Source organism: Triplophysa dalaica, chromosome 6 (assembly GCF_015846415.1).
Source record: "Triplophysa dalaica isolate WHDGS20190420 chromosome 6, ASM1584641v1, whole genome shotgun sequence".
In the NCBI taxonomy this organism is placed as follows: domain Eukaryota; kingdom Metazoa; phylum Chordata; class Actinopteri; order Cypriniformes; family Nemacheilidae; genus Triplophysa; species Triplophysa dalaica.
Window position 1 is genome coordinate 15,799,562 of NC_079547.1, and position 18,231 is coordinate 15,817,792.

Below are 18,231 nucleotides of genomic sequence, written 5' to 3' on the forward strand. Positions count from 1 at the left end.
CACTATGAACATTGGTGGCGCAGTGACTGTGTTATCAGATAAAGAGACCATATGCTATAACAGTTCAGCACCACGGACAGTTCCAGTAGAGCATTACACTAATCTATCACAATTTTCTCTCTAACACGCACACAAGCGTGATCTATGTTTCATCAGTTAACCCAACGACAAACAATCTTTTTCAACCTCTTTAATGGATTAGTGCTAGGTTTGTCTATGCTTACAGAGAAATTATGATTGGAGTCCCTTCGAATTGGGTTTGACAAATGCTTTGACTTTAATGAAATGGAAGTTATTCCCTGTCTGAATACGGCCACACATCAAAGCATGGCTGTAGTGAACTCATGCTGCAACAATACTCTTGTCTTGCTCTCATTTACTAATAGAAATATGTGAATATTAATGCAACATGCTGAAATCAGAGGAATGATTTTTATTGGATGTCACAGGAGTCTGAATCAGTCGCAGTGCATAAACGTAAAGAGGCTTGGGGCCAAGAAGAGACACCACGGATCCCACACATGCTGCCCACATTTATCCAACCCCACATTAAAGGGCCTTCAAATTGACAACATTTGCATAGAATGACTCACAGGTTATATTTACCTTATGGGTCCGAGAATGGGTTCTGACCTGTTGACCCAGTAGGCATGACTATTTGTCTAGTATTAGTGGGCTATTAGTGAAAAACCACGGTACGATAAGAGTATTTTGTGAGATAGGACATCAGTTCCACAAGTCTCTAGATTTGGAAACGTAGTTGTCATTCCTGGCTCGTCTAAGGTTTTAAGCATATCCCCCGAAAAGCCATTACAGAGGGCTTGTGTTTTAAACATGTGAATGGGTGAGAGAGAGTGCAGAACCAACCCCTGACTGCCAGCGTCTATCCATTGAAATTTGGCTCACACACAGAAACACACACACATACACGGAAAACGATGCAGAGTAGGAGGGTCAAGCAGAGCTATGTGATGGTGCTGACTTTATAAAGGAATATCCATTGGCACTTTCAATAGACAGAGAGGAGCCTCACAGTGTCGCAGTCTGTCGGCGGATGTAATCCTGCACTCGCGCGCAACTGAGCCGCGCACTTTAACCGAGAGCCACGCTCCGTTTCTAATCTTTTCTATCGCTGTTAGTGGATTTATATTCGCAAAGACATTGTTTGATTATCGCTTATATTAATGTCTTTCTGGAACAATTCAACACCGGACGGATAACCGTACCTTCGTTATCTGATGGGAGCGATTTGTTGCCAAAGTTCTCCAGCGGACTATAACGAAGTAGCGCCAGTTCAAACGTAGAGGTGCTGACCGACCTTTCGTCCATTTTGTCGTTACCTCAAGAAATTTCATTACTTAACGTCGATGCCGGTTAAATATTCGCGTAACGGAAAACAAACACTTCTGTAAAATATTGCGAAGAATAGGAGCGGATGAAGTTTGAGGTTACGCTGACCTGCTCTGTGGTGAGTTGTTTTTTCTCTATGCAGTTTTGGCATGGTTTGTATATAATCGTTGTCGTTTGCTGCAGCGCGGAGATCGCGACAACTTTTAACAAATGTTACGCCATTATTATGAATGATGAGCATACAGCAACCCCACTGCTGCACAGCGCCTTTCACGAGTTACAACTGTGATCTCTCAAGACCATTCATGTATTTATATTGAGTTGTACCATGTGTTGCTGGATATACAGACAACGGCATCTCTCTCTCTCTCTCTCTCTCTCTCTCTTTTAATGGAAGTGTGCTCTAGTCTACATTGCTGTAGGCATATACACAGAACTCTCTGATGATGATCGTAGTTTGCAGCCCAGCGAATCTGTTGTTGCTATTAGTGTCAATTTTGTTTAAATAGCTTATATTGTGGTCTGAATTTTAACATGTTGGGTGTACAAATACAACATTAAGAAATAATGTATGTAGTTGTTGTATTGAATAGAGTTGAAACCACAGTGCTAGTATCACTCTCAATGGAGAGAGCACAGACAAACCCTGCACAGTTGATCTATGTTACGTGCCTCTTCATTTCCCAAAACATGCACAGTGTTTGGCATTGGGTGTGCATCACCAAATGCTTTGCTTTAAAATATATATGTTGAAGATGAATGTATTTAAACAATCATGACTTCCCACTAGTCTGAATTGGCAATGCATGCATTTAAACCATTTGAAAAAGTCTAGAATTCATTATAAGAAGTAAATCCAATGTTTAGGTTAAGCTGCCATTAAGCACAGCAAAAACAACAAAAATGATAATCTTGTTTGGCCATCATCTGCAGTGCCAGCCCAAACGCGTGCTATTGGTCAGTCAATATTTGTTAAACCGTAATTTAAAGGAATAGTTACCCAAAATGAGATATATAAAAAGAGATATTTTATTCCTCCTCGTGTGGTTGTAAACTTGAACCTGACTCTTTCCACAGTGGAGCACAAAAGAAGATGTTTTGATAAATGTCTCAGCGATTTTTGTCCCCACAATGGAAGTCAATGGGGGCCATTATTTTTTGGTTACCAATGTTCTTCAAAGTATCTTCTTTTGTGTTCTGCAGAACAAAGAAAGTTATACAGGTTTGGCATGACATAAGGGTGAATAGATTAAAATTTTTTTGGTGAACTCTACATTTAACATAAAACATTAGAGACGTCACTATTACCAAAGCCAAAACTGAGAAGTATCTGGAGCGAAGAACATTGTTGCCTGGGATCTGTTGTTCACTACTACCGTTATATGCAAAATTCACCTCAATATAGTGTATTTATTGGGTGTTTGACAGGCAGGGGACCTGGTGACTGACTGGACATTTGGTTTGTTGTTTTTGAAAACTACATTTAATATTGCAGTTCATAGAGGCAGGCATTCTTTATGTATTGCTTATTGCTCTGTGTATTCTCTCTGTGTGAGTGCTGTTAGCCCGCACAGTGCATGTCTTTGCAGAATAGCCACTGGGACCAGAACAGTGACAAGTTGAATGCTGTATTCACATTTCTGTGTATATGGGGTCTGGCTAAGTGTGTCATGAGCGCCTTTGTATCCCAGCTGTCTCTCATCATTGCTATCTACTGGCACAGTTTTTGCCATTTCCAAAAACAGCATTTAGTGCTTTTGGCGTACACATAACAGACAAAAATACCTTTTAGCGCACAGGTACACAATTACGCACACACGCGCTAGCATCAGCATCCAATCTTGTGTTAGCTCAATGGCTCATTCATCCTATACTAATGCACGATACAACTACGGATGATGGCCGCTGAGAGCCAAATAGAAATACCTCTCCCAGTCTAGTGAATTTGCCTCAATGGGGCCTTTTCCCTTCAAATGACTATCTGCAGGTAAAGTGGCTCCCTAACAAGTCCTCAAATTAATGAATGACTCATGCGTGAAGGCCCTTCTACAGCAATTCCAGCACATCAGAAATTTCACACCATGAACTGATTGGTCGAACAGACAGCAAGCAGACAGGCCCGAGCCGTAGTGGAGCTTTACGACTGCATGCCGTAGCCCATTATTTTATGATAATGAGTTGGATCTCTGAATCCATCCTGATACTGAGATTTCTGTGAGACAAATGTGTGAAAAGACATCGGCTCACTGATTAAACCTTGAAAACAAAGATGCCCTCAGGAGTACGCGGTTGAAAAGAAAGTAAAGATGTGACACGGCACCTTTCAACCAGGCAAACAAAGACTGTGATGCGTGTACAAAATGACAAGCAAGACATGCAGAAAAGAAACGCTGCTTAAGGTTATCAGCATTATTAGGATCAGTTCATTCTGTGACGTATGAAATTTATACGATTTTCGGATTCTACAGAAAAGCTGCTTTTTGAAGAATTGACCTCAATACTTGTATCAGCCATTTTTACTCTGATAGTTAGACGACTTAAATTCCAATAAAATTGCATGGATTTCTGTTAATTTGCTAATTCATTGTAAAGTGCTTTGGTTTGATATATTTCCTCAATATCAGTGCCAACTCATAATGGCCTTTGTTTGAAGAGAAGACTTTAAGTTTTCTTACTCTACTGTAGATCTGGCAAAGCCCATCTTTTACAAGAAGACTATGTGTGGTTTGTTAAGATTAATTGCCGCTTTTCCCTCCATTGCTCTTGGGCTTTACCCTGATGTGTGGCCAAATAAAAATGCAAAAGTGAGAACTTTACGATGACGAACGTAATAATTAAAACAGCAATTACAGCAGCATCTTGGGTGTTTTTACAGTTGGGTTCATATCAAACCTGTAATCAATCCTTTGTTGCGTTTTATAAGAACTTACAGACGTTTTAATGGAATGAACCCTTTTGTTTAATGATCATGGATAATGAATCCACTATAAACCCTTACACTTTGCATGCATATGTCCTGACTTCAATAGCCACAGCTTTTTTTTAGGGGTGAAACAATATATCGATATGAATCGATGTATTGATTAATTATATAATAATTCCAATGCATCAATGCCTCGGGTAATATATTGATATGAGGTACCTTTACTTTGAACTCTCCACGTCCCCATTCCTCACTCTTTCATTAGTTTTAGTGACTTTTGTTCATCTCCCTATAACAAGAGTATCTCTGGAGAGGTATCACATTCAGTTCACCGTACGGCGGCCGACTCTTTAATGAAAGAGTATAAGAAAACAGCGTTTCCAAAAACATGACACTGTTACTGGCTGTTTGATATATAAATAGGACACAGAAAATATGTACAGGAGAACGGCTTTATTGGGCAATATGCTGTTTTAAAAAAAATTCGAAAGCAGAAGTAAAATGGGTCGGAATTTGCAACAAACAAAATGATGCGATGAAATCATGAATATGTTAATTAGCCTATGTCCTCATCCAGCCCCACTGTTCTATAAAACCCTAGCAGAAACACTATAGTTTGTTGTAAATGTCTCATTTGGACAGAATGCTTGCAGTTTTCAAAGAGTTTAATTCAACGTTCATCTTATATATTTTGGTTGCATTTCTGATTTAGGGTAAATTAATCAAATTGAATTACAAATAGTTCACAGGTATTGACAAATATCGAATCACTGGCGGAGAAAATCGATACTGCATCGTATCATGATGAGCAGTCCAATTTACACCTCTACTATTTTCAGCTGCATATGCTTCATCGAAATCAAAAGTTATTCGGTTATGATAATGAATCACATAAACAAATGATTAAATTCATGATCAAAAGAACTGCTACCTTGTTCATAACAGCTTAAAGATCAAAAGCTTTTTAATATAGTTTTGTATTCCAATTAATGTGATTTATATATTTATATAAAAATAGCAATTACCACAGCCTAGTTTTGTAAACTGAAAACCTTTTCAAACCCCATTAAAATGTGTGTCATGCCCATAGAGACATTATGCTCGTAGGGGCATATGTGATATTAAATGCAATTTTGTAATGTTTAATGCCCGTTCACCAAGAATGTAAACTATAGCGATAACTATTTTCATCTACACCAACAAACAATATTTTTATTCTAAGCTTGTGCACTGCAGTTTCACATTTTAAATACTCAAGTACTTGAAATTCAATTTTAACTTCAAAGTTTAAATCAAAGTTTAATTGTGAATTTGCTCAAAAAAATACATTTTTATTATTATATTCATGGTGTACATAGTTAAAAAACTGTAATTTGCAAGAATTTGACAATTTTTGTTTTTACGATTCAATATTTTTAAAATACTTTCTGTTATTTACAGAAAAGACTGTATGTTTATAAGAAAAACATGAAAAACGTAATTTTACAGGAAAAGCTGTTATTTTACAGTGTAGACTCATACATCTAGAACAATCTTATTCTTATAAGATATTCTTATAATTCTTATACATTTAGAATTTTTTAAATCCTTTTGTGTGTTGTTGTTTTCCCCTTTGCAGTAGAAAACAGCGCCAAAACCTCAGACTTTGGAAGGTGCACCTCTCAGAAAATGTAAACAAATGAAGATCATTTTAGATGTTTAATTACGGCATTGGGATCGCGAGACAAGTGGAATGTATAAATTTTTTATGAAATCTCAAATTCGACAACTATGTTTCACTTTTTTCCTGTAGCTCAAAATGATTGTCATGTGATAAGCTGCTCCTCCATAGGTGTCATGGGGTGCACTTAACTTGTGCAGGCCAAAAGCCTGAAGAAAATCACAATACAACGTCATCGGTTTCATCTAGAATCTAACAATTATTTTTGTTTCGTGGATTGTAGTTTCCTAGGGTCCATTTCTCAAACAGACAGCAAGATTACAGAGAATGTTTGATTTTGCATTTAATACCCAACACAAGAGCTATCACACTTTTAACCATTCTTTCTGCCCCATTAACTGATAAGAAACATAGCATTTTATTTTTATTCTATTGCTGTAACATCCATCTGCTGAACCATTCTCTTTGAGGCATTACTCACCACCACACATCTCCTTGTACACATCCCTTTGCACTTAAACGAAACATGGATAAATTATTTTCTCTCGCAGCCAGATTATTTCACTAAGAAACCTCTTACCCTTAGGTGCACAATGAAAGACTAAGTTGACTGTCAGGGGTCAATGAATAACTTGGCTAATTTGTAATAAAAGCTCCGTCAGCAGAGAGAGGAGGAAGTCAATTTATCAGCTCCCGTCTTAGAACCTAAAAGTTCTCTTTAAGTGGCTCTGCAAAAACACACTCATGCAAACAGTCTAGCAAACTTCCGTCCACCCTAAGGACGCAAATGTAGAGCAGGAGACGTATTAAACAATGCAGCTTCATTTGCATGTTTCAAGCAGAGACGGCCAAATCTCAGTGCAATTGCACAGGTTTTATATAATAGAACTGAACAGATGCCCTGAGTCCAAAGTGCACACTTGAGTCTGTCCTCCGAGCATGACTGACTGAAATACCATTGAGAACCCAAGTTTGTTGAGTTCCCAAATCTCATCATATCAGTCTCAAAACCACTTTAGATTGCCTTTGTAATCTAAGGTTAAGGCCTTGGAGATAGTGAAAAATGTTGGTTGGATGGAAGAGTGAAGCAACAGTAAAACCAGACACAACCTGAGGCAGCATCATTTGAATATACATTTAGTAAAAATTTAATTGTTTTGAACAAGTTCACTTCCAACAGGCAATGCTTTTTACCTCAAACAACGTCTGGAAAATTACATTTCAAACAAATTAAGAGTTCACAGTTTCCCATGTGATACATACAGTATCTAATAATTCATTGCATTTCAGAGGGAGTTTCAAGCTGCACTCTTGAGTCATACTCATTTTAGAGTTGAGTTCAATTCAACAGGCATATTTCCAGATTCAATTGGCATCTCCATATTAACGCATTGAGAAGTATGATGTGGGAAGTCAAGTCAAGTGCATCTAAATAATTTTATATAAGACTTCACTTTTAAAGCATTTTTAATGAAACATATTAATACTGGTCGCTCTGATCACCCAACGTCTTCAAGTTTCTTATATTATTTCCCCCGAATAGACTTTCATTGCAGGGGCTGCAGTTTCTGATAACTTTTTTTGCTGTTTGTTTGCAGTGAGTTATTTATAAACACTCTGCAATCACATTCTGAGCCTGTAATCTAAAAGTCTCAACGCTGCTTAATGAATATAGTTAGTCAATGTTCTCACTGAGCAAAATGGCACAATGTTATATTGTTTTTTTGTAGATTAGGTAGGAATTTGTATAAACTGTTCATCTCTTTTTACTAGGCAGGGTCTTATTTGGTAGTTTTAAAATGGTTCTTCCCCTAGGGTAATACACAGGACCTTGTCATAGTCACCATTTACATGACAAATTACAATGTGAGCGTTTGCATAGCTATTGGAAGCCCTACAGGTTATGATACAAATACTCCTGCAACATCTAGTTTAAATGAAAAACTGTGTGTCGTGTAGCAAGGCCGAGATGATCGTGCAAAACCGTACATAATATTTCTGCACAAAGGCCTTACAAAACACACTCTTTATGAGATCTCTGTAGGGGTAACTTTTTATTCCAACACACCTCTGAATAATTATTTTCTCCTAGATTTTCAGAAAACTATCTTTTCTGTATTTGTTCAATTCCAGCGTTAGGACGTTTTGCGTTATGGACGTAACATACAATTATATTGAACCATCTGTTTTTATTTTACGGAACCCTTGTTGATTCTAAACATCAAAAAATGACAGTCTTTGAAAAAAAAATTATATTTAAAAAAAGGGAAATAAACATGCGATGTGACCAAAAAATACGCATTTTTGGGAGACGATAAACTTTGTAGGATTTCTTTAAAAAAATACACAACCCTGAAGCAATAATACCCAATGAATGGAGAAGGGAATGCTCTTTATAGAACATTATATAGTTACTTTACTTCATGTTTCCATTTATAAGGAATGTGTAGCGTTTTGGATGTGACAATCCTGAAAATTGTACTAACCGGACTATGAAAAGTCATACACTAAAATAAAAATAAAATGCTTTACAAATTTGAAGAGAGATCTCGCATGGTTATTTAAGCCACCAAATGTTAAAATCTGTGCTGTTACCTTAGTAAAAACCGCTCGTAAAAACGTATTTTTTTCGTCGTAATGTTGACATTTTCACGGAATTGCCCATTTATATTTTTCTAATGCCGACTTCTTAATTTTCTTAATTTACAGGATGTTTACACACTCCTTCCTGTCATTTACGCTTCTTTCACCAATAGTCATATATTCTGTAGGCATGTTTAGATTATAATTTCTAAACCTTCACACCTCGAAGTTCACAGTTAAAGTTGTATGGTGTATATTTTGTAGGTGCATTTCCTAATACAGTTTCAAAGCAACTTCCCAAAAGTGACATTATCAACATAAAGTTGTGTAGAAGTTAACAGAAGTGTCCATGATGGCATTCATATAACATTTCATGCCACTTTCTGTTCAGTTATTTGTAACTAACACCATTGGTACTCTTACTTCCATAACTGCTAATAAACAATGCATTTCTACAAAGTACATTGGTTCCTGTTTTAGGGCGGATTTGTTGAACATCACTTGTTGAAGTGTGATTTTTTGAGCACAGATATTGTGATTCCATTGTTAACGGGGAATGACACATACCTGCTATAATTTCTGCAGATAATAACCAAAATCCGGTTATTGCTGGGTGAGTGTGGGTAATGTTATTATAGTGACAGATTGTGTTAAAGTTTACAGTGCTTTCGATGCATGTATGTTTTCTATATTTTCCGTTTTATAAAGATTGCCCAAAAGGGCATGATTCAGTCTGATGTTAACTTGAGCTTTCAAGTTATATTTCAGAGTGCTATAGTTACAGAGATTGCTACCCTGTTCTCTTTGCCATTCTGCTCTGGGTATAAAGTACAGACATAACTGCAAGTTGCTCACTGCAATTATGTTGCTTTGTATTAAGAACGAAACTACTACTGTGAACATGAACAGAGCCCTTATTATTTACATTACACATGTTTTAATTGCCACATTTTTACTTTGTCAAAAAGAGCTACCATCACAAAGAAAGTATAGAGAGTGATAAAACTAGATATCTTTTCGACAACGCTCTGCTCTCTGGAGGAGTGTAAACAGTGATTTTGCACAAAAGCAAAGTGATTGTTACTCTATGCAAAAAATAGAAAGTCAAAAGAATTGTTGTTGAAAATGTAGAGATTGCGGTATTTGAAAGACCCTTTTTGCGGTGCACTGTGGCGCTAAAGAGCAATTCATTGTAGGATCCCTACTGAGTGGTTTCTGTGTTCCACCGAGACCTCCTCATCAATATGCATGTAGAAGTACGGATGTGTGCGTTGAAGAATCAGATGCCATGCCGAAAAGCTTTGCTTTGACATCTGCTGTAATCACAGCCAAAAGCATCGCCGCCCCTGGTTGGGGTCGCATTCACGCCCTTATGGATGTGCATGTTACATGCATTATACATTGTAGATTGTTCACACATTCTGCACAAGAAAGATCACCCATAGGAGAAAAGACTGCTTGTGGACCTACTGTCATGGTTGACTTGACTTTAAGATTTGAGTTTTATGTTTAATTAAATGTATGCGTTTATTCAAACCAGCTTATTCAGAACATTTTATATTTGTGTGACCTTGGAATTTTTAGCACCATGGCGTACTGGTTTAGCTTCAAGGACACTGTTGCTAAAATATGCTTTATGATGGATATCGATATTCTGCGCTGAATAAATTATAGGGTATAAGAATATAATAGGGCTTTTTTTAAATCCCTCAATATTTAGACGTTCTACTACAGTATTTTATGTACAGTGATGATACATATAATTTAATGAATGCGCATTGCATGCTTTTGAAATATTTTATATAAATATCTCTAGGTTAGTGTGTATTTTAATCAATCTTTTCACTATTCGACATATGTATTATGACTTTTATATGTCATCCACACATATGACTTGACAGGCTGTCATCAGAATACAGTAATGAGCCTCTTTTCCAACATCTGGTTTGCTCACAGAAGCGGAAAATGATTGACAGTGCTTGGTGGAAAATGGGAAATAATAACAAGGTTAGAACAAGGGGTGGGACTCCAGCAGAGGCTGAGAAGTAACTGCTGAAAGAGATGTTGAAAACGCTCTCATTCAGTCTCATGGCATCTGTTTACCACAGGAATGAAATGTAGTGCTTACATTTAAACCGTAGCTGTGTTGTCACCTCTTAATGCACTGGAAACGCTTTAGACCTAGAGGTATAGCGCACCCAAAAATGACAAATCCTGTGGAATCATTTTGCTTTAAGTGGACACACAAAAAAACATGTACAAGATGATGTTTTCCACACATTAAAAGTGAATGGTTACCAGGAAACTCCAAAAAGAATCCGAGGTATACCATGAAATATTATTCACGTAGCCCATAAGAAGAATGCAGTATTACAATTTCATACGATGGCTCTGTTTGAAGAACAGACTGAAACGGATGTCCTTGTTTACTAAAGATATTCGCATCTGCCGTGGCTGTGAAATCTCATTGTGCACATTTCAATTATGAGAACCAATGTTATTTAGCAACTTTGACAAACTTGGTGTGATGTTCCGACACACACATTTGAACGTATGCATGCGTAACTGAGATTTGAGGGCTGTGGTGGAGAAGATTATCAGTAATTAATGATTTCTGTCTTTTCCTCACACATGGTTTCAGAAGACATGAAATGTGTTGCTTTAACATCTTTTAAGGTGCTTTAATGGTGCATTTTGCCTTTTTGGAGCTTCACAGCCCATGGTCACAGTCGCAAACCTTACGCCCACAGAACGTTGGCTGAATGTCTGATGCATACGGCTTTAGAGTTCATCATTTGATAAATTCTACGGTATTTCCAGAAGACCTAGAATGATGCTCTTAAAAATAAAGCCTCACAAAACAAACTCTTGTTGTTGGCTTTACATTTGAGACAGGCTTTTGGGCAGTCCTTGGCCGCTGAAAGCAGCTTTGAAGTCTGTCAGTCTGGCAATATGAGACTAAACTGCCCCTGGTCAGCATTTATTTCCATTGAATGGCAAAGAGCAGGTTTTACACAACAGAAGGTTGCATAAATGATCAGAAATTTCTTTAATATAAGCACGCAGTGTGATTTCTGGGACCGCTTCTCAGTTTCATAATACAGAAGAGTTGTGCGAAGGCTGCTCAAACACAGGAGGTTCCTTTTATTTCACTTAGATTTTTTTGTGTTAATTTGGTGATAGCTTGTTCCTTTGAAGTACTAAAACACTCATTACCATTTAGAGAACATTTTTATGTGAATACATTACACTTCTCACTTACAGACAATTAGTGCATTATTCCCACAATGAATCATCTTACTTTTCTTTCCTCTCGATGTTGACAAGATCTCTCTGGTGTCCCAAGTAGTTTTCATGGCCTCAAGGAAACAGAATCTCCTACTAATTGCCTCTTAATGTGCATCTCTGTGCGTACATTTAAAAATTATGAGAACGGTAGCTTTTTGGTTCATTTGTCAATGTAAAAGTGAAGGTGATGGTGTGTTTACTACTTTATGGATGTCCTTGTGTTAATCTGACTGGGAATTGTGTGTTTAGGGGAGCGTTTGTGGGGCTGAAGCCATGCTGATCTTCAGTGCTGAGGGGTGGAGTGTGGTCTTGCACCAGAGCCTGTGCTATTGAAGCGTCGTGCCGCTCCCTCATGGCTCTATGGGAGCTGCTCCTGCTGACTTTCAGCCTCCACTGCTGGCTGACAGGGTATGCCAGTATAGCTGAAGAAGGTCCGGCAGGCCCCCTGGACTGGCTTCTCTCCGACAAGGGCCCATTTCACCACTCGCAGGAGTACACTGACTTTGTGGAGAGGAACCGTCAAGGTTTTTCTACGAGATACAAGATCTACAGGTGAGTGATGACTGAAAAGGATAATTTTGGGTTTTATGCATTCATTTTATCTGCTCGGTTTCACCCAAGCATACTCTGGATTATGACTAAAATTACCTTTTGAAGGGAGATCAGGACATTTAATGAAACTGTGTTATGACTTAAAGAGTGCCTCTCAAAGTGTACACTCAAAATATATGTAAAATAAATATTTGTGTAACCTCCCCATCATCTGGGTATTTGTGCAATGCTCTGGTATATTCATGCAACTGGTGATGTACAATTCTAGTGTTTGCTTTCATGCATTATCAGTGCCAATGTGAATCTCTTGCAATGAGTATTCAAAACAGATTAATGTTTAACTTTGTACTCTGACACATATTGATACATGCCGAAACATGCATGAACAAATGGTATTGCTATTTCAGAACATCAAATACTGACTCATAAACAGAGAACTCTTTTTAGTTTTCCCAGTTGCGTTGGTATGTGATACATACGTCTTTCTTAAAGTCCCAGTGAAACGCCTTGGAACGTGCAGCATTATTTGATGTGTGGACGTATTTAGAAAGAAAAAATGCAGAGAGCGTGAGACATATCAAGTGGCCCGCCCCCGTTTAAAATAACCAATAGCGTTTCGTTTGCGGCTCAGTCAGCCTGGCAAAGCTTCATTTAACAGCGTGATAGACACAGTGGTGTAAAAGTTTATTGAAAAGAATTGGAAGATCAGTGATACCGGTGATGTGTCATTTGAAGCTTGTTATTTTCATTGATGAGTGACACTGGCGTTTTTGATCTCCTTTACTTATCAAAGCTGCAATATTCGATCTCTTAAACATCAAGATTCTGAGTAGACTTGAAACGGGTCAAATACCTTTTGTTTTCTCCAGCGGATTTGCTAGTATGATCGACGTATGTGATAGCTCTTTGCTTTCGTGTCTCTGAACCAGAGGACACTGACGTGCAACCGCTCGCGTATCACTAATGTAAAAGTAAGACTTTAAAATTAATGTTTACAATGAAATCACAGTATATCTCATCAAGTCTTTTCATCTGCCGCTGTCCACACCGTTTGTTCGACTGTATGCTTGCGTGTGATTGTGTGTGTGTACGCGAGCCCCGCTTTTGACACACAGGGCAGCACTAACAGAGACAGAGCGATCTGATAAAATGTTAATGTCATACATTTTTATGTAAACAAACTCATATATAAACACAATGGCGATATATTCTATCAACAAAAATTACCGACATCAAGTCGATAAATTGACTATTGCGACAGGCCTAGTTTGCCTAGTCCGCTTACACAAGACAATTTTCAACCAAAAACTAAAAACGTTTTATGCATTTTGGCTGATCATTTAGACAACAATAGCCTACATTTTTCTAACAAACTATAACTCCCAAATCAGAAATTATCAGAAAAGGTGCATAATGATGATGAAATGTCTATCGCAGCATCGGAGGGTGATTTACTGGCATCCGATCCCGACGATTCCTTACAGCTCCCTCCTTTAGGTGGTCGAGCTCAGGAAGAAGCGGACATTGAGATGTCAGCCATGCTTTCCCGAGCCGATGGGTGGACACATGGTACCTGGGCTCTGAGCTCGACTCAAAGCCGCTCCTAACGCTGAGAATCCATTCTTCCCGGAAGTGCATGAGGGACTGAGTAAGATCTGGAACGCCCCTTTTTCGGCTAAAGCATATCAAACTAGTTCTGTCGCCCTTACTAACCGACCCAGGCTTGATGCAGGAACTCCGTACCGCCACCGACCTTGGGTCGGGCGCTGTACATATTCGTGGTCCAGGAGAGGCATCTCTGGCTCAACCTGGCACAGATGCATGAAGACAAGAAAGTCTGCTTTCTCGGTGCACCAATCGCTTAAGGTGGGCTGTACAGTGACACTGTCATGGACTTTTCACAACAGTTCTCGACAGTGAAGAAGCAGACGGAGGCGATCAGCTATATTCTACCCCGCCGCGACTCGGCCGCCTACAGACCTTCCAGATCCCTTGCGCCATTTGCTCCCCAGCAGCCCAGGCCCTCTCCAACGGAGAGATTATTATTAAATAATAATAAATGTCCTCTCTCCCCACCTTGGTAACCCATGACCTCTTCCCTAGGTGGACCTGGACCTTGCGGTAAAATACTTCAGTCCGCACATTTTCCCATGAGGTCTCCCCTGACGGCGAGACCATGTTGATGTGTCCATTAAAGATCCTCCCTATGGTAGGAAGTGGTCTCTGTAGCACGTTCCACCTCCGAGTAAATAGTGCTTAACCAGTGTACCTGACCGGGCGGCTTCTTGCTGTTAAGAGAAACAAGGCCCCGCCCGTAACGGCCGGTGGTAAGGCGCTTCCCACCTTTCCAAAAGCTCTTGGATCCCCCAACCTATCGACTGGAAGATTACAATTTTGCGAAAGCGCTCACGTCTGACACGCCCAGGCCAGTCATCGTCACTTCGCTAGAGATTGTACTTCGCACGGAATTGTAGTGCAGTGACGTTTTCCATAGGAACCCCATCTGTCGGTCTCTCAACGTTGGTTCGAAGGTCTTGGTTATGGATGTTACCACAGATCACCTGATGGAGGGAATGAGACGTTGTGTCCTTAATGCCACAACGCGTGCCGCCCGCTGCAGCAGTCGTGAGAGGCTCTCAGGCTCCTCAGCCCAAAGGTTAATGAATGCAGCACACCGTCTTCCTCTTGTACCCGGGTATCCGGGGGTGGAGTCCAGCATGGAAATTTAATTCGCCAATTTCATTGGCCTTTTCATAACTAGTCAGAAGTTGATAGGTTCTATACCCGGGTATAAGAGGGAGAAGGCGTGCTGCATTCATTCACCTCCGCCCGGTACATATGGGTATAAAAGGAAGATGGTGTGCCCTATCATTCACCTTTGGACTGAGGAACCTGAGCGGCATTCTCAGTCGCTGCAGCGGACAGTGAAGCGTTGTGGCATAAAGGACACAACATCTGGTTCCCTCCATCAAGTAAACCGAAGTTACACAAGTGACCAAGACGTTCCTTTTCTGTCTGCCTCTCGACGTCCATGTTGTTGCTGATGCATGCTGGAACACCCATGGAAAAATGGAAGCTCTTTTAGATACAGAGGGGGTGCTAGACCCTGAAAAGGTGGGACATGGCTCTTGGACCACCAGAGTAGACATTGTTCGACCCAGCGTGTGCACGCCGCCATCTTGGTAGCCCTCGAGAGCGATGTCAGTGGTGGTGTGCAAATCCTGCATAAATGCTGGGTCGCGCTTTCCCTCGTCCAGCTGCTTCAATGTCTTAGCCTGCAGGATGCCTTTCGACACCAGAGATGAAGAAAATGTACACGTTTTGGAAGGGAGCCTTGGTCTGTGCCTACAGGGGGCGGCGGTCTGCAGATGGCAGGCTCAACCTGGGGTACATCGATGTCGCCCTTGGCAGCTTGTCTGGCGACAAGAGCACGCTGTGAGAAATTTGTCTCTTTTAGGAAATTTGCTCTAATAGACACTTTCGGTTCGCCACATAAACACCCAGGGGAATCTCACACACCAGGACGAATCCGCTGCTCTGCTTCGTGGAATCAAATAGATAATCATGAGAGAATGAGCTCTGCAGGTTCCGAAGAACAAAAGGTAAATGACCTTCATCTTCATTTTATACCCGTATGTACGGGGCGGAGGCTGGCTTGCCATGCCATTCGCCAAGTTTATTAGCCTTTTAAAAGTACAATCAGAGATGAAAGGGTTCTCAAGATCAAACCCCATTCTTTCGGTTCGACAGAACATCAAGAGACCGACAGAAAGGGAAGTTGATTTTACTGCAACCAGCGAAGACATAGTATTTATATATACAAACTATTAACACACATACACAACGTGTATTAAAAGCGCTTTTATCTTAAAACAGGGCATGTGTCCAGGCACGTACAGTAGTGTTTTTTTACAGTGCAACATAGCCATCCACTGGCATGGCATGCATAATATATCATTTTTTATTTGTTTTCCCGGATCCGTGTAAATACAAATCGTTTTTTACATAATGCTGTCATGTGTTATACCCAGCAATACATGTCCCCCCACCTGGGAAACTAGAACAGTTAATGATCCGTAACAGGATCAAATTAAAATGATCCGACAGATAAAGGCAGAAATGGAGGAGATGGGGATGGAGGTGGGTTTTTAGTATGGCACGATTAAGCAGCTGATAAGGAGCAGAGAAAGGCAACTTAAATAGTAAGCAGTCTAGTATGTGTTGTATGATTATTGGTTAACGTTGATTAGCTGCACGTGATGCGATCGGCTGATGCAAGCTAGACTTACGTGACCTGCCAGAACTGACGCTATGCTTGATGCTGCTAAATTAGAAAATAGTCTGTTCACTCTGGAATGCATATGAAAGCAGCACCTTTTCAATTAATATTTTGAAATAACACTTTGATTTAATCAGGGAGTGGTTGTAATCTTTCTCTAACACAGCATTGCTTCTGACAGCATCCTCTCAAGGGAACGGGTGATAATGCAAAGTAATAGGAATTAAGAAACCGCTAATCAGCTAGCCACACGATAAGACCATTAATCTTGCAGAGGGTGCATTGAGCCCCTTATTCACAAGTTTTAACCAACAAGTGTCAATGTTTTGATGAAGGGCCAATCAGAGGAGGCAGCACAAATGAGAAGATGTCAACTGTGGCTTCTGATAACAGATGAATATGATAACTGTCCCTGCTTCGGAGGAAATAGGTGATGACAAATCACTATTTAAATTCAAAAGCTAAAAGGTTTGCTTACCTTCCTAATTTAAACCAGATTATAGCAAGTTCAATTCGAATAATCTTTTAAGATGTTAGTTTTGCAGAGTTTGCTTGAACAAATTCAAAGTTTATGGAATGTTTTTTTTATGTCAGATTTTTCATCTATTTCCAACAAAATATTTCTAGCATTGCAAAAGCATTATATGATTTATAAACTTGAGGGATACAATGATCATTCGTTATACTGTTATATTTACACCAGGGCTAGTCAAATGCGGCCCGTCAATCATCTTTACCTGGCCCGCCTTAACATTTCAAATTAGTGGAGAGACTTTATAGACCCCACATCTTTAAAAGTCCAAAAAGCTGCTACATTCTATATTAGCGGTTTTTACTTTTGTTGATTGAACTTTAATTAATTCAACCAAATATCTTCATAAATATCTTCTTGAAAAAACCAGGCCACCCACGTACTGGAGGACTGTGGGTGAGTAAATTAGTAGCAATTTTTGGGTAAAGAAACACATTAAGGAATATAAAATACAATTAAAAAGACAATATCCCTTTTAATTTTATATCATGAAAAGGCACAACTACTGGATGCAATATTTGTGTGTATGTTTTAATATATGGCCTATAAGTAACAGCAACAAAGACAGTATAAGAGGAACAAAACGCAATAAATAACAGAAATACAAAATAACAGAAGAAATGAGTATATGGTAAAAAAAAACTGGCCCGCGTCCTACTTATACTTTTGGAATCTGGCCCTCAAAGAAAAGTAGTTGAAGACCCCTGATTTACACTATTAATTTCAGTCCTCACTCCCCCATCTTAACTATTTTTTGGGGGGTAGGGTTGCGAGGACATGAATTGAGTAGTATAATCTGATCAGTCTATGCGGTGCTGCATGCAGTCAAACAAGCGTACGTTACAGATGTCTCCCTAATTAACACACTTACAAGATGGTGAGTTGATGTGTTTATATAGGGAGAGATCTAAAGCATTCTGAACGGGGTGGAGGACTGAAATTGAGAAAAACTGACATAGACTGTATTTTTAGATCCAAATAACACAGGTTTAAACCAGTTTACAAATTTCTATGTTTACTGATCCTAGCTACGTCAGCTGGGTCAAAAGAGATGACCCATTACA

The 18,231-nt window shown here is 39.3% G+C and overlaps 1 protein-coding gene across 1 annotated transcript in view; it reads left to right on the forward strand.

Annotated features, from left to right (window-relative positions):
* The first annotated feature begins 972 nt into the window (after positions 1-972).
* Positions 973-18,231, forward strand: part of brinp3a.2 (bone morphogenetic protein/retinoic acid inducible neural-specific 3a, tandem duplicate 2) — a 37,965-nt gene continuing 20,706 nt past the window's right edge. The window contains exons 1-2 of the mRNA XM_056751556.1: positions 973-1,468; positions 12,054-12,356. Of these exons, the coding sequence (XP_056607534.1) occupies positions 12,157-12,356 (200 nt within the window). The 5' untranslated portion in view covers positions 973-1,468; positions 12,054-12,156. The remainder of the gene's footprint in view (positions 1,469-12,053; positions 12,357-18,231) is intronic.